The sequence below is a fragment of the Nothobranchius furzeri genome, chromosome 11, assembly GCF_043380555.1.
Source record: "Nothobranchius furzeri strain GRZ-AD chromosome 11, NfurGRZ-RIMD1, whole genome shotgun sequence".
In the NCBI taxonomy this organism is placed as follows: Eukaryota; Metazoa; Chordata; class Actinopteri; order Cyprinodontiformes; family Nothobranchiidae; genus Nothobranchius; species Nothobranchius furzeri.
Genome location: NC_091751.1, coordinates 29,059,283 through 29,080,722, shown reverse-complemented (window position 1 = coordinate 29,080,722; position 21,440 = coordinate 29,059,283). Strand labels below are relative to the sequence as shown.

The 21,440-nt window shown below is 43.3% G+C and overlaps 1 protein-coding gene across 1 annotated transcript in view; it reads right to left on the bottom strand.

Moving 5' to 3' along the window:
• Positions 1-21,440, bottom strand: part of rftn1a (raftlin, lipid raft linker 1a) — a 62,098-nt gene that overhangs the window by 15,203 nt on the left and 25,455 nt on the right. The window contains exons 3-4 of the mRNA XM_015955910.3: positions 6,340-6,523; positions 2,685-2,793 (exon numbers count right to left, since the gene is read on the bottom strand). Coding sequence (XP_015811396.1) covers positions 2,685-2,793; positions 6,340-6,523 — 293 coding nt within the window. The remainder of the gene's footprint in view (positions 1-2,684; positions 2,794-6,339; positions 6,524-21,440) is intronic.

Here is a 21,440-nt window from a genome sequence, read left to right as displayed (position 1 = left end):
TTTTCCAAATTAGTTTTAAATCTAAACAAGGAACAAAGAAAGTAATTTAGCCTTCAGCTGGATTTCCTTTAACAAAGCAATATTATCTGATTTGTAACATTGTTGTTAATTTTCATTTTGGTCCCTTCACTTAGACCGTTTTCAGAGGAAGGAGTTTTGTTAACTCCCAAAACACTGACCTGTGGATGAAACATTTAAAATAATCTTAGAGAAATAACTTTTATCTTAACCCTTTTTCTAAAAAGTAAAACAGAGAATTTGTTCCTTTGTAAAACACAATTTTCCAAAGACAAAGGTACGGTCTGGATCCTTAGAAGGAACAGATCGTAATAAACATCAACAATTGTTACGTCCTCTATAGGTGGATATGGAGAAGGACGCAACACAGAGGCGTGTGTTTCAGTTGTGGAAATTGTAAACACTGATTTTATTAAAAGGATTTTAAAATGACAAAAAGCTCCAAATCTAAAAGTACTTAAACACATTGTTAAAATGGCCAAGGGCTTACGTTTAAAACAGACATCCGAATGCTCCCAAACATTCACAAAACAAAGTCCACTGACTTAAACACAAGTTTGGGAGCCAAGAGGTAACCAGCACTCTGGTCCCTCGTCTGTTAAAAACCTCTAAAAGCTCTTAAGCTTCCCAGAGCTTAAAGAACTAAAACCCAGTTAAAAGCCATTAAAACACCAATAAATGGAGCACATGACAGAACTGGCACAGATCCAGTCTCTCCCTTCCTCCTGGCAGCTCTCCCTTTTATGCTGCTCAGGAGGTGATCAGCCCAAGTGAGTGCAGCTGTGCAGGTAGGAGGAGGAGGCAATGCACTGATTGTCCTCTGCAGTGTCTGTTTTCTGAGGTAAACAGCAACAGCTGTAACAACAATGTACCATGGTTAGGCGGGATCTATGGGAGGCTGACGTATCAAATGGAACATTATAGAATAGAATAGAATAGAATAGAATAGACTTTATTGTTACCGCAGTGGGACTACAACTACCAAAGACAATAACTAAGGTCGAGCTAAAGTTTGGTGTGTTTGTGGCTGAGTCTTCCTCAACACATCCGTTGAGCGATATCTGATAGGAAAAGATTCTTTTCATTCAATCAACCATTGTTCATTTGAACCAACCTAGTAAATCATCTGATGACCCAAAAATGGTAAGGACCCTCCCAGTGGATCAGTGGATGAAGATCAACACCAGCCAAGAAGGCTGCCAACTTTCACCTAAACATTTATAAGGCCCTGTCCACACGTAGCCGGGGATCTGCCAAAACTTAGATGTTTTTCTACGTTTTGGCCTGTCATCCACACGAAAACTGAGTTTTTTCACACGAAAACGGATCTTTTTAAAAACTCCGGCCAAAGTGAAGATCTGCGTTTTTTCCGTTTTGGGTGTCTGCATGTGGACAGACAAAACCGGAGTTTTAAGGTCCACAACGTCACTTTCCGCGACAAAAAAATGCTGACATCACGTGTGCGACCTGTGTTTACACTAGCCGGCATCATGGATGCCCTCAGAGCTGCGCTCGCTTTATCAATTGTCCAAGCGCTTTTTGCTTGTTTGTTTTTGCAAGCGGAATTACTGCTCCTTGCGGAAGACCACAGACGAAGGACGAGGTTAAGAACGGGGGAAGTACTGCCGCCTACAGGTCTGGCATGTCCTTAACAACGTATTTATCCGGGTACGTGTGAACAGAGTTTTTTTTAAACGAGGTGGTGTGGATGCAAGTTTTTGGAGGGGCGGATATTCGTTTAAAAAAAAACCCGGCTATGTGTGGACTAGGCCTAAATCCTCAGAATAAATAATAGGTTTTTTATTTTTACATCAGTTTACCAGAATTCTGCATTTATCCACCTTCAGCTCACCAGTAACACCAGTAAAGTGCAGCTAGTGCTAGTTCTTTCTGGGGTCTTGCTCAGCTCTCATCTACATAAATCCAATTCATTCAATTATGTAAATTTACCAGAATTAAAAAGAAAAAGCACTAATGAAATCCATTTGGTCTCAGCCGCAGAAGCTTCTTGTGTCCGCACCAGAAGGGTTTGGCAAAAACACACAAATGCATTTTAAGGATTGTAATGTTATCACAGAAAAGCGAAGATAAAAACAGCCACATACACACATACCCCCCCCCCCCCACACACACACACACACACAAAAACACAAACACCTACACCCACACACACACATACCCATGCAAACACACACACACACACACACACACACACACATGCAAACACACTCATGCATGCACATCCACACACATACGCACACAGAAAACACACACACACACACACTCACACACAGAGAAAACACACACACAGAGAGAGAGAGAGAGAGAGAAAACACTAAGTGCTTATGTAGATTTCAATAAGCATCCGGTAAGAAACATCTTGGAAATGTGCTTTCCTGGTGAAATAAATGTTCTCTTGATCCGGTATTCTTTAATTAAGTGAGAAGCTTCAGTGCCAATCAGTTAGATATGCCACCAAATGTTACCATAACAAGGCCTTTCTTCAGAATGATCCCAGAAATGTGCAGAAAAATCCTGTTTGAACAGACAAATCCCTCTGCGTGTGGTCGGACGCTGCTCAATCACAGCATGTCTTCACAGATTTAACCATTTCAGGGGAAAATGGGTGAAACAAAACCGTGAGGATTAAATGAGTGCTGACAAACCTTTTTGACATAGTTCTGGATCACGTCTGGATCTGCAGCCTGTTGATTGGTCACACAGACGTCCGTCTCTAGGCGACTTCTATCCCGCCTCAGGTTACTTTTCTCAGAACTACAATAAAAACATAACACAGACACTATTTTTGTAGTTAATCTTTAAGTATTTCTGTTGATTTAAATCAGACAATGAAAGAGACAGGCCATCTCCCCATCAGAGCACAAGATACTACTGTGGCCTAGACTCATCAGGTCTCCACAGTTTTAGCCTCACTACGATAGTTACAGCCCATCAGCCGGTACCATTACAGTCTAAATGAGCCTCGGCTGTAAGATCCTGGCAGGCATCTTCAGCAGCGCTTGTTGACCCAGAATGATCACAGAGAAACATGTCAAATCTGAAGGAGAGGGAATTTTCCATTTAAGGAGCGCACACATTTACCACGGCTGCAAAAGACTTATTAGACAGGAAAAGGGAGTGAATTTCCTTTTTTCCATTGCAAGGTGCCATCATAAAAGGAGCTTTCAGATACGCCTCTTCAGATTTGGATTGAGGTCAGTGGGAAGGCCGTAGTAATATCTTGTGCTCTGAGGCGTGAGTGACATTCTCTGCAGATTTGAAACAGTGGATCAGTCGTAATTTTTTTCTTTTTCATTTTTATGGTTTTTGATGAAAGGAGTGGTGATGATGGGGAGATAAAAGACAGAGTAAAGGGGACAAAGGAGGGTGACTAGGACAAAAGAAAAAAACAGGGGAGTGGAGGGGGGTGGTCGTCACTGAAGGAAGCAGATGAAAGGATGGGGAGATGGTCTCTCTCTCAGTCGGCTGTTCCCCTCTGGCGAGCACTGATGATGCAATCAGCCGTCTCCACGGTGACAGGTGCCAGGAAGCAGCAGGACAGCTTGGCAGGAGGGGCATCAAAGTAACAGCCTGGCACCTGCTTGTGTGTGTTGGCGTTTGTGTGTGAACGCAAAATTTCACCATTATCTGCATCATTTACACAAAAAGTGATGAAAAATTCCAAGACTGTAAACTAAGCAGATTAATTCTTCTGATAGTCAGGAATGAATGGTGACAACTGTAAAGTTAGTCTGATAGTGAGAAAGCATGTGAATAACAGAGTGAAGTAATCAGAATCAGGTTTCATTGCCATATGTGCGAGAAAACACAACATTAGACAATTGCTGCGGTACTTGGTGCAAAAAGAAAGAAAATAATAAGAGATGAGCAAACACAGGAAGTAAGAATATAATCATGATAAAATAATAATATAAAGTGGCAATAATTAGAGAAATTACTACTATTTACGAGACTGTAGGTATTGGAACAGTCAGGTGCAAACACAACACCGGGTCATGTGACTGAAACAAAGTGACTGGAGTGGGCAGCCCTAGGATTATCTTTCATGAGTCCGACAGCGGAGGGGAAAAAACTGTTCGTGTGGCGAGAGGTTCTGGTCCGAATGGATCTGAGCCTCCTGCCAGATGTGGGCAAGTCAAAAAGACTGTGTCCAGAGTGGGACGGGTAGCTGTTATCCGACCTGAACGCCTCAGTGTCCTGGAGGTGTACAGGTCCTGTCTGGAGGAGGGTTTGTAGCCAATGACCTTCTCAGCTGAGCATACAACACGCAACACTAACGGGGACTGCTGCTGCACAGTGAGCAGGTCATTGGTTCAAATCTTGGCCGTGCGACATTTCCTTTGGGGGAGGGGGATCAGCTTTTGTTTTTCCAGATAGACCAGCTTCCTTTTACAGTCAGCTTTAGGGAATAAACAGAATTCCTTTGGTCAATGACTGAATCACTGTTACTTACAATTATAAAAAGTCTATCCAGAGAGCACCCTTTAAAGGTGTGGTCTACTAGTTTAATCAATACGCTTGCAATGGTCTCTAGTAGGAATTGGTGCCTTGTCGTACTCTGGGTACAAAAGCCCTGGTGCACCTGTTTCAGGATCTAGAAGAATGCCAGATCAGAGCAGAGGTTCAGACAACAGGAGATGGAGTCTTATTTCCTGATATTTCGACACCTCTCCTCTGATTGGCCAACATCAACGTGACACCGAATCTGTTGATGTTTTATTTCCAGAAATAACACAAGCCAGGAGGAGTTTTGCCATGTGGTGGAGTTGCTAATGCTAACATTTAGCTTCTATTTTATATCAGAAGCTAATGCAGGAGATAGGTGAAGGACTGTTTTCGTGTTCAGCCTGCATGAAAAACTCAGCGACCGATTATAATCAGAAATAAGCATAAAAAATGTTTTTCAGTGAACCACACCTGTAGGACTGCAGGCACAGATTTACCTCAGAAGGCAGCAGAGTTGTGTTTAGTGATGATTAAAACTCACCCAGACAGTATTAACAATTAGGTGAAAATGAAGTCGGAACAAAAACACAGACCTCCTGTGCATTTTACATCTGCCGTCTTTACTGACTTCACACATCACAAGAAGCATGTGATAGCACTATAATGTCCATTCTGTCTTTTTATTATTATTTTTTTGCTACATAAGCTTTTCAGTTTCTTTAATAATAACAGATTAAGTTTTTTTATGCGACTGCTCTCAAAATATGTACAGGTTAAAAACACCTTGATCAGACATTATTAATGTAACTGAAAAACAAAAAACACGCAATTGTATTCTTTGCGAGTGAAGCAGAAAATTATTAAATATTATTAAAATCCTTGTAAGCAGAGAATTTTCAAGAACTAATGTCATCTACACCAAAACAACTGGCAGTGGCCATGCCAGGCCTGAAGGTGTTGCTGTAGTGCTGCCAAGGCACGCCGACCCAGTCCCAACACGGAGCCTCACATCCATCTACTTCCGGACCATGGGTACACGGATATTAGAAAAATTGAATGCAAGTCAATGAGGCTATAAAAATTATTTTCTAATCCCATTTATGTGCCATGGACTTCACATATGATGTCCGTGAGTTTTAAAGACACATTTTGATGAAGAAAGCGCTTATTTTCAACCAGGGGAAAAGTTATTTTTTTTATGTTTTGTGTGAAAAGACGTCCAGAACTACAAATGCATCTCACTATATTGATGCCACTGAACCAGACACAGGATAACAGATGTACAATGGCTGTACGTTTAGCATGGTCATTTGTGGTTTGACATTAGCACCCTTGCTGCCACCATGGCCGAGTATGACTGATGTAACCTGGACACGAGTCTTAAAAAGATGCTATTGATCTTTTAGATTTGAAGTTTAAAGGAGCCAGCTGCTCCTGTTTTTATAACTAGGTTAACTCCATCACTCATTTCCATAATATGACTCTGGGAATAAATCAATGCATTGTGATGTGAGAACTTCGCCAACATGGTGGCATGCATTATATTAAAGATGAATTAATTACACATTGGAATACTTAAGAGCGGAGAAAACTGGGGTAGGGAGCCAAAGTGGGCTACTTCAGAAGCTGAGTCATCTACAATTAATTTTCCATTAACATAAGGAGGTAAGGAGGCTTGTGATAATGAGTCTCTGTTGGCTCTCATGTCAAAACAATGAAGTCACACAAGCAGGCACCCTCTAATTGTTAGCTAAATCTGGCTGCAAGTTAATGTCGTTTATCTTCATCAGCCTACAGTGGAGACAGTCACAGTTCAAAGCAGTTTCCTCAGCATAACCAGCTGATGTTTAGTACCTTTGTGTTTCTCTGACCAGCACGGCCCGGTGGAGCTGACGCTGGATGTGTGCATGACGAGGGCCACAGGGGTGTACAAACGGGTGCACAGCAACCAGGACGAAACCCTGAGCGTAGAGCTCCCTGACCTGGACCGGCAGCTCTCTGACCGACGACAGACAAAGCACCGACGACACCGGCATCTCTGAAGAGAGGAGAGAAGAAACAAAAGGTAGGGTGGGGGGAACGAAAACAAGGTTAGACGAGTAGGGTTAATGGGAAATATGGCCGCCGCAATTAAAGGGCAGTTAAGGAAGACTAGAACAAAGAGGAGAGAGTATGCAAAGAGGGGACACAAGGCAGAAAGGCAAAGGAGCAAAAGAGAGCACATTTCATTATGATAATTCCCACCAAACAACAACACATGGCATCTTCACACTAAATTTCAAACTAATTACACAAGAACTATTAGCCACACACACACGCAACGCACGCACGCACGCACGCACGCAAACACACACACGCACATGCACGCACACACATCAAAAGGTTTGAGAGACAATGCTATCACAGAGCTTGTTTGGGTGTCTGGTATTAGCATCAATTGTTAATGCTGAGCCAGTCCCTTATTACCAAACATAATGGAGCAGAAATGTGTGGAAATGGATAGCAAAGCTTTTTGTTTGGGAACAAACCACACAGAAAATTTGCCAGGTGAGAAGCACCCTCAGGAAATCAATACACTGTTGTGCTTACACACAGGCACACATGGCTGCATGTTTCTGACTTAAAAGGGTATTTCAGCTGAAGATTTTAAATTTGTTTTCACTATAGATTGCTTTCTGAACAGCCTCTGTATAGAGAAAGTTTTTTTATTTCTCCTTTTTTATTTCTCCAGATTCATGAGCCATCGGTAAGTTCTATAGCAGCCAAGACCTACATGACGCATATTTCACGGCTGTCTTTGCAGCAGTTTTTCATAAACGTAGACCGCAGATGATTTTGCACTTTGGTTATTTACAAGTACAAATATCACCAGTAGCAACAAAAAGCAGCTGATTGTGCATCTGGATGTCAGATCCGGTGTAGGTACCACCACATCGGCTCAGGGTCCTGCGCCTGCCGATGACACACGATGGCTGGACGAAGGACTTACAGAAGTTACTAGATTCGTAAAAGTTACGTTAGCATGTTTGACTCTGAAAATGTTTACTGGTCCAGAAAAATTTGCATTTGTAGTCCTGTTGTCCCAAAATATCATTTTGAGGGGAAAATATGTTTATATTGCCAAAGGAAATGTTAAGTAAAAGCAAAAATATCAATACAATCAAAAAAGAGGCCCCCAGCAGCTGATTTTGATTAAATGGGGCAAAATAAAAATAAAAGAAGAAAGAAAAGAAGAAAATTTCATTTCTATAGAGCCTCTCAAGATAAAAATCACGAGGCGCTTCACAAAAATAAAAATGTAAAAATATAAAAAAGAATTTAGAAATTGGTTAAAAATATATTTAAAATGAGCAAAAAATAGACAATTGTGATTAAAAAATTTAATAAAGAGAGAGAGTGAACAGGAAAGAGGGAAATCTAGTGGATCCTGAGGAAGGTGGAATAGGTGGAGCGAGCAGAATAAAGAAAGAGTGGTGAAGAAGGTCATACAAAAGCCAGCTTGAACAAGTGAGTCTTCAGCTGCTTTTTAAACGAGTGTACTGGGTCCACTGATCTCAAGCTCAGGGGGAGAGGGTTCTAGAGTCTGGGGGCCACAGCAGCAGATGATATGTCACCTTTGGTCTTTAGCCTGGTGCTGCACAACCAGTAGGCTTTGATCACTGGACCTCAGGGACCTGCTGGGGGTGTAGAGACTAAGGACCTGTCCACACATAGCCGGGGATCTGCCAAAACTTAGATACGTATTTTTGACGTGGCCTGTCATCGACATGAAAACGGAGTTTTTTCACACGAAAACAGATCTTTTTAAAAACTCCGGCCAAAGTGAAGATCTGCGTTTTCTCCGTTTTGGGTGTCTGCGTGTGGACAGACAAAACCGGAGTTTTAAGGTCCGCAACGTCACTTTCCGCGACAAAAAAATGCTGACATCACGTGTGCGACCTGTGTTTACACTAGCCGACAGCATGGATGCCCTCAGAGCTGCGCTCGCTTTAACAATTGTCCAAAGACTTTTTGCTTGTTTGTTTTTGCAAGCGGAATTACTTACGAGGTTAAGAACGGGGGAAGTACTGCCGCCTACAGGTCTGGCATGTCCTTAACAACGTATTTATACGGGTACGTGTGGACAGTTTTTTTTAAAACAAGATGGTGTGGATGCAAGTTTTTGGAGGGGCGGATATTCGTTTTTAAAAAACCCCGGCTACCTGTGGACTAGGCCTAAGAAGATCACCAATGTAAGATAGTGCTTGTCCATGTAAGGCCCTATAGACCAGAACCAGGATCTTGAAATGAACCCTGAAGTTGACTGGCAGCCAGTGAAGCTGGAGGAGAAGCGGGGTGATGTGGGTGTGTTTGGAAGACTTGGTCAGAAGCCGAGCACAGGCATTCTGAACCTCCTGTAGACGGTTCAGGGAGGTTCTGCTCAGACACGTGAAAAGAGAGTTACAGTAGTCTAAGTGTGAGGAGATGAAGGTGTGGATAACTGTCTCAAGTTCAGAGTGGGACAGAATGGGACTCAGCTTAGCAATGTTCCTGTGATGGAAGAAGGAAGAGCGAACAAGAGAACTGACATGAGAATCCAGGGTGAGAACTGGGTCAAAGGTCGCGCCAAGATTCCTGATGGAAGGTTTGGTGTGAGAAGCAGGCTGACCAAGAGAGTCTCTGACTTTGAGAACCAGCTTGTCTGGGGCACAGATGAGGATCTCAGTCTTATCTTCATTCAGCTGTAGAAAGCTCCCAGCCATCCAGGTTTTGATAGAGTCTAAGCAGGTGTGTAACAGCTGCAGCTTAGACATCTCATGGGGCTTAAAGGAGATGTACAGTTGGATGTCATCTGCATAAAGATGGTAGGAGATTCCTTTGAAGGAGCTCAGGATGTGCTGAAGAGGAAGCAGATAGAGGAGGAAGAGCAGAGGCCCCAGCAGAGAACCTTGTGGGACACCATGGGTAAAGTAAAGCCTGATTTATGCTTCTCCGTCTGCGTCAGTGCGGAGCACCCGCAACGCCATTATCCGTCCTTGCGTAGGGCTCCGGCAGGCACGCAAGTACGTACGGAGTCGAGCCCACTTTTTTAAACATCAGTCGAACGAAACGGATTATGCAAGCTTGTGATTGGTCAGGACGCCGCTGTTGTTTACAGCGCTGCCATTGCAAAGAGAGCCGAGTTTAACTAGCGGCAGACATGGAGAAGTTTGAAGAATGCCTCGCGAAAAAACTCTAAAAATATGAACGTTTCATCCATGGAGGATGGGCCTGGTTGGAGTTGGGAGAGGCAGCGATAAGGCTGAAGGAGACATGCTAGATCTAACCTTATTGACTTTGTCCACAAAGAAAGACAGAAAGTTCTCACAGTCTGCAACAGAGTGGATGGAGGCTGTAGGAGAGGCAGGAGAGACGATGCTGCTGATGGTGTTAAAAAGCACCTTGGGGTTCCCTTTGCTCTGGGACACCAGGTTGGAGAAATAGGAAACCCTAGCGTCTGACTGCAGAGGTAAAGGATGTCAGAAGATCCTTTAGGTGCAGCAGATGGATGTGGAGATGGGTTTTCTTCCACAAGCGCTTAATTTTTCGGCATTGGCGCTTTAGGCTGCAAAGACTGTCATTAAACCAGGGAGTAGGGTTCACTGCAGGAACTGGTCTGGTTCTGACAGGACAGATGTTGTCCAGAATGGAGAGGCAGTGCTCGTTAAACTGAGAAGTTAAGGAATCTGGGTCATTATCAGAAGAACAAGGTGGATCAAAAGCAGCAGAAAAATTGCTAGCTGTGCTTTCATTAAGAAAACGAGAACGAACTATACAGGCCAGCAGGAGGTGGGGACGCAGAAACTGACAAGTTAAAGAAAATGCAATGGTGATCTGAAATATAAACATCCTCAGGAAAAACACTGTCATCATTTAGATTCAGGGTAAAAAACAAGGCCTAGAGTGTGCCCCCTGGTGAGTGTGGAGCCAGAAACATGCTGCAAGCTGAAGGTGACCATACGGCTGGAGAAATTCATGGCAAAGTGGTCAGAGGGATCATCAAAGTGGATGTTAAAGTCACCAACAATCACCAGTCTGGACAGCTTCACAGTGGAGGACAGAAAGTCACTAAACTCCTGAAGGAAAGAACTGTTTGGACCGGGTGGACGATAGACCACAGCACAGTAAAACGGGTCCTTACACCCAACTTAAATCAGCTGCAGTTCAAAGGAAGCAAAGTGACCAGAGGTTGTAGAGCTACATGGAAGATGGTCTCTGAAAACAACAGCTAGGCCTCCACCATGACCAAAACCCCAGGGCTGGCTGGCTGGCTAGCTCTGTCCGTCCATCCGTCTGCCCATCATCCATCCATCCATCCATCCATCCATCCGCTTTTCCGGAGTCGGGTCGCGGAGGCAGTAGCCTAAGGCGAGAGACCCAGACATCCCTCTCCCCAGCCACTTGGGTCAGCTCCTCCGGGGGAATCCCAAGGTGTTCCCTGGACAGGTGAGAGACATAGTCCCTCCACCATGTCCTGGGTCTACCTTTAGGTCTCCTCCCGGTTGGACATGCCCGGAAAACTTCACCAGGGTGGCGTCACGGAGGCATCTTGACCAGGCTCAACTGGCTCCTCTCGATGTGGAGGAACAGCGGGACTACTCCGAGCCCCTCCCGATTAACCAAGCTTCTCACCCTATCTCCAAGGGAGAGCCCAGCCACTCTTCGGAGAAACCTCATTTTGGCTGCTTGTATCCGTGATCTCATTCTTTTGGTCACTACCCAAAGCTCGTGACCATAGGTGAGGGTAGGAACGTAGATCGACCGGTAAATCGAGAGCTTCGCCTTCTGACTCAGCTCTCTCTTCACCACGACAGACCGGTACAACGCCCGCATCACTGCACATGCAGCACCAATCCGCCTATCGATCTCAAGCTCCAGTTTTCCCTCAATCATGAACAAGGCCCCGAGATAAACTCCTCCACTTGGGGCAGGACCTCATCCCTGACCCAGAGCAGGCATTCTACCCTTTTCCAAATCAAGCGCGGGGCTGGCTAAGAAAAGAATAACCACTCGGGCAGAGTTCAATCCAAGCCCCCACAATGCAGCTCTAAAATTGGTCTCAACCCGGAAGTACCAAAAATTGCAGTTCCACCCTCATCCGCTGGGGGCTGGTGTCAGAAGCGAGCAAATCCTCATTGACTCCCATGTTAAAAATACCAACTTCACAGCAAAAATTAACATGTTTACAGCCTGGTACCAAAACATGTTTTTTTGTTTAAATGATCTAGTTTACACTCATGACAACTCTGAGGGAGGTGAATTTTTTTCTCACTCTTCTGTTTAAGTGTATTAAAAGCCTAAAATTCTGTATAATTAATGAGCATCAGACCCACGTGACCACAGAGCTAGCTCCGGGCCTCAGTAGAGCCTCGGTCTGGCTTGGAAACTGTTCCGGGATTTTGAGTCTCGGTGTGTGTGTATTCTTTTTTGGATATTTTTTGTGCAATTGTTGGACAAAATGACTTGCTGTGGCATTAATTGCACTAATAGAGCGTCCAAGGAGTCTCCACTTCATTTTTTTTTCGGTAAGTAAAATTATATTTATGTATTTTAGGTCACCGCCGAGCTGAGCTTAGATTTTAACATGACTGTTTAACCATGAAATTTAAATTTAATAGGGTAAAACCCAGTGCATTTAAAATAATGCTGCACTTTAGAAAATGGGTTGAAATATAACATGTTGGTGGTTCTGGGTTCCGACTATCGGCTTGTGGAGCTCTCGGGAGACCGATGTTTTCCACCCGTTTCTCCCCTCCCCGCAGCTCGGCGCATCTCTGTTTGATCGCAGCTTCTGTGTGCTGCGCGGGCTGACAGCTGGGTCTCCCCGCAGCTCGGCGCATCTCTGTCAGATCGCGGCTTCTGTCTGCTGCGCGGGCTGCCGGCTGGTGGAGCTCTGGGATGGAAACCTTTCCACCCAGTTCTTCCCAGCAGCAGCTCTGCGCATCTCAGATCGCAGCGGCACTTGTCTGCTGTGCGGCTGCCGGCTTGTGGAGGTCTCGGAGACCTCTGTGTTCCACCCGGTTTTACCCAGCGGTCAGCCCGGCGGATCTCTGACTCAGAAGCTCTGGTGTTGTGCACAGTTAACTCCGGTTGTAGCTAGGTTGCTACCTCCGTTAGCTTAGCTCCCACCTCCGCATTAGCTTTGGGTTAGCTTCAGGTTAGCTTGTAGCTAGTTCGACCGGGTGTCGTCAGTTGATCCCAGCCTTACAGCCCCACCCTCAGCTCCACCTCTCTTCCCTTTTGTGGAATTGTCTGGGCTTGACAGAACCTGTGACACGGTCAAAATGGCGGTGGTGGCCACCTCCCATTTTAGCACAAAAACCTGTTATTGGAGTCTATGGAAACCCATTGTCCAATATATGTATGTCGATGGTTCAATCAGACCAGAATAATCAGATGTTTGTTGCCAAACTTCAGTCAGAAACAGAAAATCCAGGTTTTTAGAGAGAATTAGACCATTGAGCAGGAAGGACTTATTGTTAACAGAGCGAGTATTTAATAGAGCCATGCTGAGTGAGGTGGAGGAATCAGAAACTACAGAAACAGCTGGAGTTAGTGGACGTAAATTAGCAGGTTTAGATCCACTGTGTTTATAAAAAAAATAAAAGCGCTTTATTGAACAAATAGCAAGCAACATTTTGAATGGACGTGATAACTAATGAAATATACAGAATAATTCCACATTTATACAAATATAAAGGGCTGCTAATTATGTAAAAACATTTAAAAGATTTCACATATGAGAACTGTTGTGCTTTCTAGCAGTCTGATGTATGTTTTATGTAGTTTCACATTCTTTAAAAAAAAGCCAATTAAGAATCATGAATTTATTAACAAAACTGTTAAACTCTTTCCCAAAACCTTCGTGTGAAGAAATAATGAAACATAGGTATAATGTATTTCGGCCGAGTGGATTTGCCATAGGGTGGTCTGCAGGTGCAGCACCCCAAGCAGATCCGCGACCTTCTCTGGCAGTAAATTCTTAATACTTATGCTGAAATAACGTGACCGTAAGACTGATGTGATGATTTCTGATTCATTTGTTATTGTTTTTCAACATTATGTTAGATACATGGAAGGATGTGATGTATTACCATGACAATCGAAACAGTTAAACAACCTTATTAGTTATTAATAAACCTAGTCATCCTGTAGTAAATAAAAAGTCGACGACAGATCTGGTGTCAGAGGTCATGAGTTTTGCTTTGAGGCTGCTTAACCTTCTGCCTGAAGGAGAAGACCTGACCAACATTTACATGGCCTTCTATAAAAACAGAAACTTAAATGAACATTACAAAATACTAAACATGTAATGGATCTGTAAAGTTAGGGAAATAAAATGCACACCGTTACAATTTGAAATATGGACTCACATCTGAAGTTGATTCCTCCAATCTTAATTATCTCAGCAGTTCATGTTAATGTTTTCCTATAAATCTTTACATTTTGATGAATATTGCATTGAGATTCACTTATGTCAATCACAAGCGTTAACGCGCACGTTTACTAACACACTGAGTGGGGTTTTTGAGCTGTTTACAAACACATGGCAACTCATGTAGCAGCTACATCCACAAGACATAGATTCTATGGCTATCTGCTTCTACTGGAAGACAGACAAAAATAAAGAAAGCCCATGGACTAAACTTGCTGAAAAGTGCCTCAATGGAAAGATCTCTGCCTTCAACTCACATGTAGACAGATGCAGAGTTGGCAACATTTCTTCTGAATAAGTTCTTCTTTTTGGCCCTGAAACTTCTCTAGTATCTTGTGTTCTTTTTTCCTGATTAATCATTGGGGATGTGGCAAGATGGCGCCAGCGTGTTCGGCAAGCTGTCTGCTGATCTCCATTTTTTTTTTTTTTTTCGCTGTTCCTATGTTATGTGGTTAATGTTGGGACTGCTATCCTGACTTATGATCGTGCCAACCTCCTGGATCTTCTTTCGCCTTGGTTCCCTGGCCAGGATTACCACCACTACCATCGCGAGACCCTGCAAACGCTGTGCTCCATTATTCCAACCTTTTTGTGGAGTCCCCAGCCCGTTGTGGTTCAGAAAGCGGCGCCGTCGGCGCGGTGAGCATGGCGGCTGCCTGGTCCATGTGCGAGCTGAGCTGGCACGCTCCTCGGGGTTCATGCAGTCTCAAATGGGTGTGCCGGCTCGATGCCGCTCTGTGAGGTGTTACCTTGATTCTGTGGACCGGCGGCTCTTCTCCGCTCCCGGCTCTGCCTTTGGCCTCTGCGCTGCGTCCTCATCTCACCCTGCTTAGTCTCCCTGCTGGTGCCACCGTGGCGTGGATTTCTCAAACCTTCAGGATCTGAAGCACATCTCTTCTTCTCATACACCCAGGTTGGGTTCGACCCCGCCGTACAGGTTTGGCCTGATGAACACTCGCTCTCTTGGCAATAAATCGTTCATTATTAAGGATTATTTTATTGACAATAACCTGGATTTCCTTCTCATAACGGAATCTTGAATTGCTCCTGATTATTTAGCCACTATTACTGAAACTTTACCTGCTGACTGTGCATATTTTAATAATCCAAGAACAACTGGTCGTGGTGGTGGTCTTTTGACCATCTTCAAACGTACTATTGCTTGTAAACCCATTACCTTCCCTGCTGGTTTTACCAGCTTTGAGTTAACTGCCTTTGAACTGTGTTCTTCACCTCCCGTTTTCTGTGCCTTGCTGTACCATCCTCCAAATATAGCAAAGACTTTATAACCCAGTTTTCTGATATTTTATCTGATATTTGTTCACACTATGACCGTGTTCTTATCTTAGGTGATTTTAATATTCATGTTTGCTGCCCTGAGAAGCCTCTTGTGGGAGAATTTTTAAATGTTATTGACTCTTTTGGCCTGGCCCAGTTGGTTAATATGCTAACACATGAACACTCTCACGTCTTGGACTTGGTTCTCACTCATGGCTTGAAGATCACTGACCTGTTTGTTGATGCTGTCCATATTTCGGATCATTTTCCAGTTTTGTTTCGCCTTCATAGATCCAATGCCTCTTTAATTAATTTAATGCATGCTCACAGAGCCCGATCTTTTACTCCATCTACTGCAACAGAATTCTGTACTTTGTTCACTGATCTTGTTTCCACTTTGCCGGTGTTTTCCAGCACTGATGATTTGTTGTACTTTTTTCAATCTTCCTACCTTACTGTGTTAGATCAAATAGCCCCTATGAGAACTAGACACTCTAAAGTTTGGTCGGATCCCTGGATCAATGCAACTACCAGATCTGTCAGGCATGAGTGCAGAAGAGCCGAGCGTAGATGGAAAAAGGATAAGCTCCAGTTTTCCTACCAAATAATGATAGATACCTGGGCTCGTTACCAGAAAGTAGTTAGAGATGCCCGTAATAAATTCTTTTCAAATATTATTACTGCATCCTTTGGCAACCAGCGTGTCTTGTATCAGACCCTCAATGCTGTTCTTTCAGCCAGTGACCACCATTCTCTTACTACCTCGGATGCTCAACGCACTCAATTTTTTAAATTTTTTTCTAGGAAAATTTTCTAGCATCCGGGCTCAGATTTCTTCTCCCTATGTCACTAGTTTTCCTGAAACAATCCTGCATCGGTCTCTTGATAACTTTGACGTACTTTCTTTGTCCTCTCTTGAGAACCTCCTCTCTGCCTTGAAGCCGTCAGGTTCTCCTGTTGACCGCAGCTTTAATGTTATGATGGGTAGTGCTGCCTCCCCCTCTGCAGCTTTGACTTGTGGTGTTCCTCAGGGCTCTATTCTTGGACACCTTTTTATTTAATTTATATATTTTGCCCCTGGGTGACATTTTTAAAAAACACCACATTGACTACCATTTATATGCAGACGATTGCCAATTATTTGCCTCTGTGAAGCCTAATGACTCCTTACATCCCCTTGTTGAATGCTGCAATGATGTGACGAGCTGGCTGTCGGAAAACTTTCTTTTGCTGAACGATGCCAAGACAGAGGCTATCATTTTCAGCCCAAAGAATTCTCAAAGTCCCCAACTGACCTTTCCTTTTATCACAAGTGGGTTGAAAACCCATGTCACAAACTTAGGGGTTGTGATGGACGCTAAACTAAAAACTGACATTCATGTCAACCAGGTAGTTAAGACCTGTTATTACCACCTGAGGCGTCTCTCTAAAGTTAAGCCCATTTTTAAAAGGCGTCATCTCCTTTCAGTTGTCCATGCATTTATTACTTCCCGTCTCGACTACTCTAATTCAGTGCTATATGGTATCTCCTCCTCCAGTCTCGCTCGCCTTCAGCTAGTGCAGAATGCAGCAGCTCGATTCTTGACTGGTACCAGGCAGCGAGAACACATCACACCGGTTTTAGCAAGTCTCCATTGGCTCCCCATCCATCTCCAGATAAGAGTTTAAGATCCTGGTTTTTGTGTTTAAATCCCTCAATAACTTAACACCTGGCTACTTGTCTGAACTCATTCACCCTTATGTCCCTACAAGATCCCTCCGATCAGCCGACCAGCACCTCCTACACGTCCCTAGCTCTCGCTGTAAATCCTGCGGGGGACGCGCCTTTTCAGTTTGTGCACTGAAGCTCTGGAACCACTTGCCCCTCCTGATCAGACTCTCTTCCTCTCTTTCCCTTTTTAAGTCTCGTTTAAAAACTCACTTTTATTCCTTGGCTTTTAATTCAGTCTAACTTATTATCTTTCTCCTTTTCTTTTCGATTTGAATTACTCGATTTTAATGGATTTAGTTTTTATGTTTGATTGTTTTTATTGTGTGTTTTTGTTCAGCACTTTGGTCGACTCTCATGCCGTGTTTAAATGTGCTATACAAACAAACTTAGTATGGTATGGTGGTATGATGTTGCCATCACTTGGTATTAGCACATAAACCACAATGGCTACCCTCTGGTGTCTGTCCACCATCACAAAATCCAGTTGGTTCACCATCACCATTATGGTTTTTACGATAAAAACATTTCTGTTAAATATATAATTTAGGAGAGACACACTGATATAGGAGAAGTGAAACTAAGTTCATAGGATTTACAGAAAGTGTGCAATAATTGTTTAAACTAATTAGACAGGTGCATACACTTGGGCACTGTGGTCATTTTATCTATTCTAAAATCTTGAGAACCAATTACTTGAACTCAAAGTTGGTTTGGTAAGTTCAGTGACCCTTGACCTCCATACACAGGTGAGTCCAGTTATGAGAAAGAGTATTTAAGGGGGTCACAAGTTTCCCCCCTCTGTGAACATTCTCTGAAGAGAAGCAACATGGGGGTCTCAGAACAACTTTCACATGAGCTGAAAACAAAGATCTGACACCGTCATGGTTTAGAGGAAGGATTCAGAAAGCTGTCTCAGAGATTTCAGCTGTCTGTTTCCACAGTTAGGAAAATATTGAGTAAATAGAAGATCACAAGCACAGTTTATGTTAAGGCTCCAAGTGGCAGACCAAGAAACATCTCAGATAAACAGAAGAGAAGAATGGTGAGAACGGTCAGAGTCACCCACAGACCGGCACCAAAGACCTACAACATCATCTTGCTGCAGATGGAGTCACTCTGCATCGGTCAACAATTCGGTGCACTTTACACAAGGAGATGCTGTATGTGAGAGTGATGCAGAGGAAGCCTTTTCTCCACCCACAGCACCAACAGAGCTGCTTGACGTTTGCTAAAGCCCATCTGGACAAGCCAGTTTCATTCTGGAATAAGGTGCTGTGGACTGATGAAACTAAACTGAGTTATTTGGGCAGAAAAAGGGGGCGTTATGCATGGAGGAGTAAGAACAGCATTCAAAGAAAAACACCTGCTACCTACAATAAAACATGGTGGTGGTTCCATCATGCAGTGGGCTGTGTGACCAGTGCAGGGACTGGGAATCTTGTTAAAGTTGAGGGACGCATGGATTCCACTAAATATCAGCAGATTCTGGAGACCAATGTCCGGGAATCAGTGACAAAGCTGAAGCTGCACCAGGGCTGGATCTTTCTACAAGACAACGACCCTAAGCACTGCTCAGCATCTGCTAAGGCGTTCATGCAGAGGAACAAGTAGAATATTCTGGAATGGCCATCTCTGTCCCCAGACCTGAATGTTATTGAACATCTGTGGTGTGAGTTAGAGAGAGATGTCCGTGCTTGGAAGCATCAGACCTAGGCTGACCATATGTCCTCTTTCCCCCGGACATGTCCACTTTTCACCCTCTGTCCGGGGCGTCCGGGGGGGTTTCCTACATTGATCAAAATGTCCAGATTTTCATCCAGGAGCAGGGATCGAGTTATTGGGGGGTGGGTGGGATGGGTGGGGGGGGGGGGGGGGGGGTAGATATCTTTCAGTGAAAGATCCAGTTTCTACCTATATTACAATATTTATGGACTCTCAACTAGGGCTGCAACAACGAATCGATAAATTCGATGAAAATCGATTACTAAAAGCGTTGGCAACGAATTGCGTCATCGATTCGTTGTGTCGCACAACTCTTCCAAAAATCAATCAATCAAAGCTTTATTTATAAAGCGCCTTCCGCAACCCTGTCAGGAAGCCCAAAGCGCTGAAAGTGAAACAAAGCGCTGAAAACAAAGTGTTGAAAAGTAAAATGTAGGTAGATTTATCACCACTACACGTTTTTACCTATAAAAAACAATAAGTTATACACATGTCATATTTATACATCTGATACAATTCAGATCACCTTCAAAACTCAGTCACACACCCAGGGCCGTTTCAAGACATTTTGGGGGCCAAGGCAAAATGCCCCCCCCCCCCCCCCCCCCCAATAACTGGGCTCCCCAGAAGCCTCTGTGTAATTCATGCCCTCTCCAGTAGTGTTAGTTATATGGTGTTTATAAAAGCCCCTCAGACATTACTGACATGTTCTAATATTATCAGATGAATAACTAAATTATCAGACATGCTGTCTCATCTGCTTCTTTTATAAACTTGCAAAAAGTAACAAAACCATTTGAAAGCCACTATTTGTGGATTCTCTGAAAGTTTCCATGGAGTGTGTGACAACTTATTTTTTCATTGATCCTATCGTCTAATCTCACAGCTGAAACAAGCATCCTTAATAATCTGTGCACAGGAAGCGTACCGATGCTGTAGTAAAACAAAAGGTATAATAATTTATTATTAATAAAACCTTGTTGCAGAACTAAAGCAGAAAAATTTGATTTAGCATTAAATATGCTAAATATTTATATATGAATTGTTTTAGAGCCCTTTAATTGGCAGAATCTGATATTAATTTAGTTCTTACAAAAAATGGGTCCCAACTTGGTTTGTGTGGCGTTGCCATAGTGTGACGTCATAGGCACAGATCCCCTGTCCTCTTGTTTGGAAATGGAAATATGATCACCCTACATTAAACAAAGTGTCCACCCGGGCTTTTGCACTGCACAGAGAAGCTTCGCTGCTACGACTGAACGTCAGTTGAGAGTCAGTCTCATGCAGAATGACCAATGAAGAGAGGGCCTCAAGTTAAGACCCTCTCCTCATTGGTCAGTCCACACGAGGTGGGTCAAAGGTTACTCTGGGCGGGTTACGTGTTGTCAGGCATTCAAGTATTGAGTATATTTACTGCATATTACAGTAAAATATTCTGTATGTGACCACATTATGGTGATCCTCGGGTCGTGATGATGGAGCCCTTGAATATTGTTGCCCAGGGTACAACAAAGTGTTAATCTGGCCCTGGTTCCGCCGTCACATTCCCGCAGAAACTGGTTGATCACACCGGGGCCAGACTACTAGCATGTGGTTTTACAACCACAATGTCCTCAGAAGCAAAAACGCTTTTAAAAGGGAGGGAGGAGTCCTAACTTTTGCTGCAGGCGTGTTGTGTGAGAGTGCAGTTATATACTGGTTAATATATTTTTGGGTTCAGTTGCTTTCATGTGGCCTAATGTGAGTCTATTTGGGATCATTGGAATGACCAGCAGCATTTCTTGATGTGACTTTATGGCAGTTGCCCAGGGCATCATCGCAAGGAGGATGGCATTCATTTACTTTTGTTTTATTTGGTATTTTTTCAGTCATTTTTGGAAATAGTGATCAATTTTGATTAATTCACAGCCTATGTTTAATTACATTTAAAATATATGTCAACAGATGAGATCAAACAAAACAGATGAGAATTGCCCTTAAGCTGTTTAACTTGGACCAAGCATTTTAGGTCACAGATAGATGTAGCTTAGGGTCTCTGTCTATACACCTTATAAGACAATTTAGGTGATGGCATGTTGTTTTTCTGCTATTGAACTGTTTTCTAATAATGTTGTGTTAAATAAAGTGAAGGAAGGAGAGAAATAACGTTTCCCTAGCAGTTTTTAAAAATTTCCCCATGTAATCCGATTAATCGATTAATCGTGTCGAGACCCCATCCGATTAATCGATTATCCAAATAATCGTTTGTTGCAGCCCTACTCTCAACGTAGCGAGATTCTGTTGAGCGGAGAGGACACAGAGCGCTGATCTTTGGTTGAGCCCGCTAAGTCCGGTGCACGATACATTCTCAAGGTGGCGCCACAAACCATTATTATTAACACACGATCATTCATATCTTGTTATACCCTATGTTACTGTCTTTTAATCATTCCTGACGCGCTCCAGTCATCATGTGCTGCGGTGATTTCCCCTCACTGTCACAGCATCGAAACACACACTCCGCTTTGCGGTCAGGAGATCCCTTTGATCTGCTCAGAAGTAACTGATGAGGTGAAAAAGTAAGAATCCATGCAGCAGTTTTTCTGGAGAGTTGAGAGGAGATGCAGGAAGATGAGAGACAGACAGGACAGGAAAATAGTTAAATAAAAACAAGAAAACAAAACACAGAGTTGAAAAGTAAAATGTAGGTGGATTTATCTCCACTACACGTTTTTACTTGTATAAAACAATAAGTTATACACATGTCATATTTATACATCTGATACAATTCAGATCACCTTCAAAACTCAG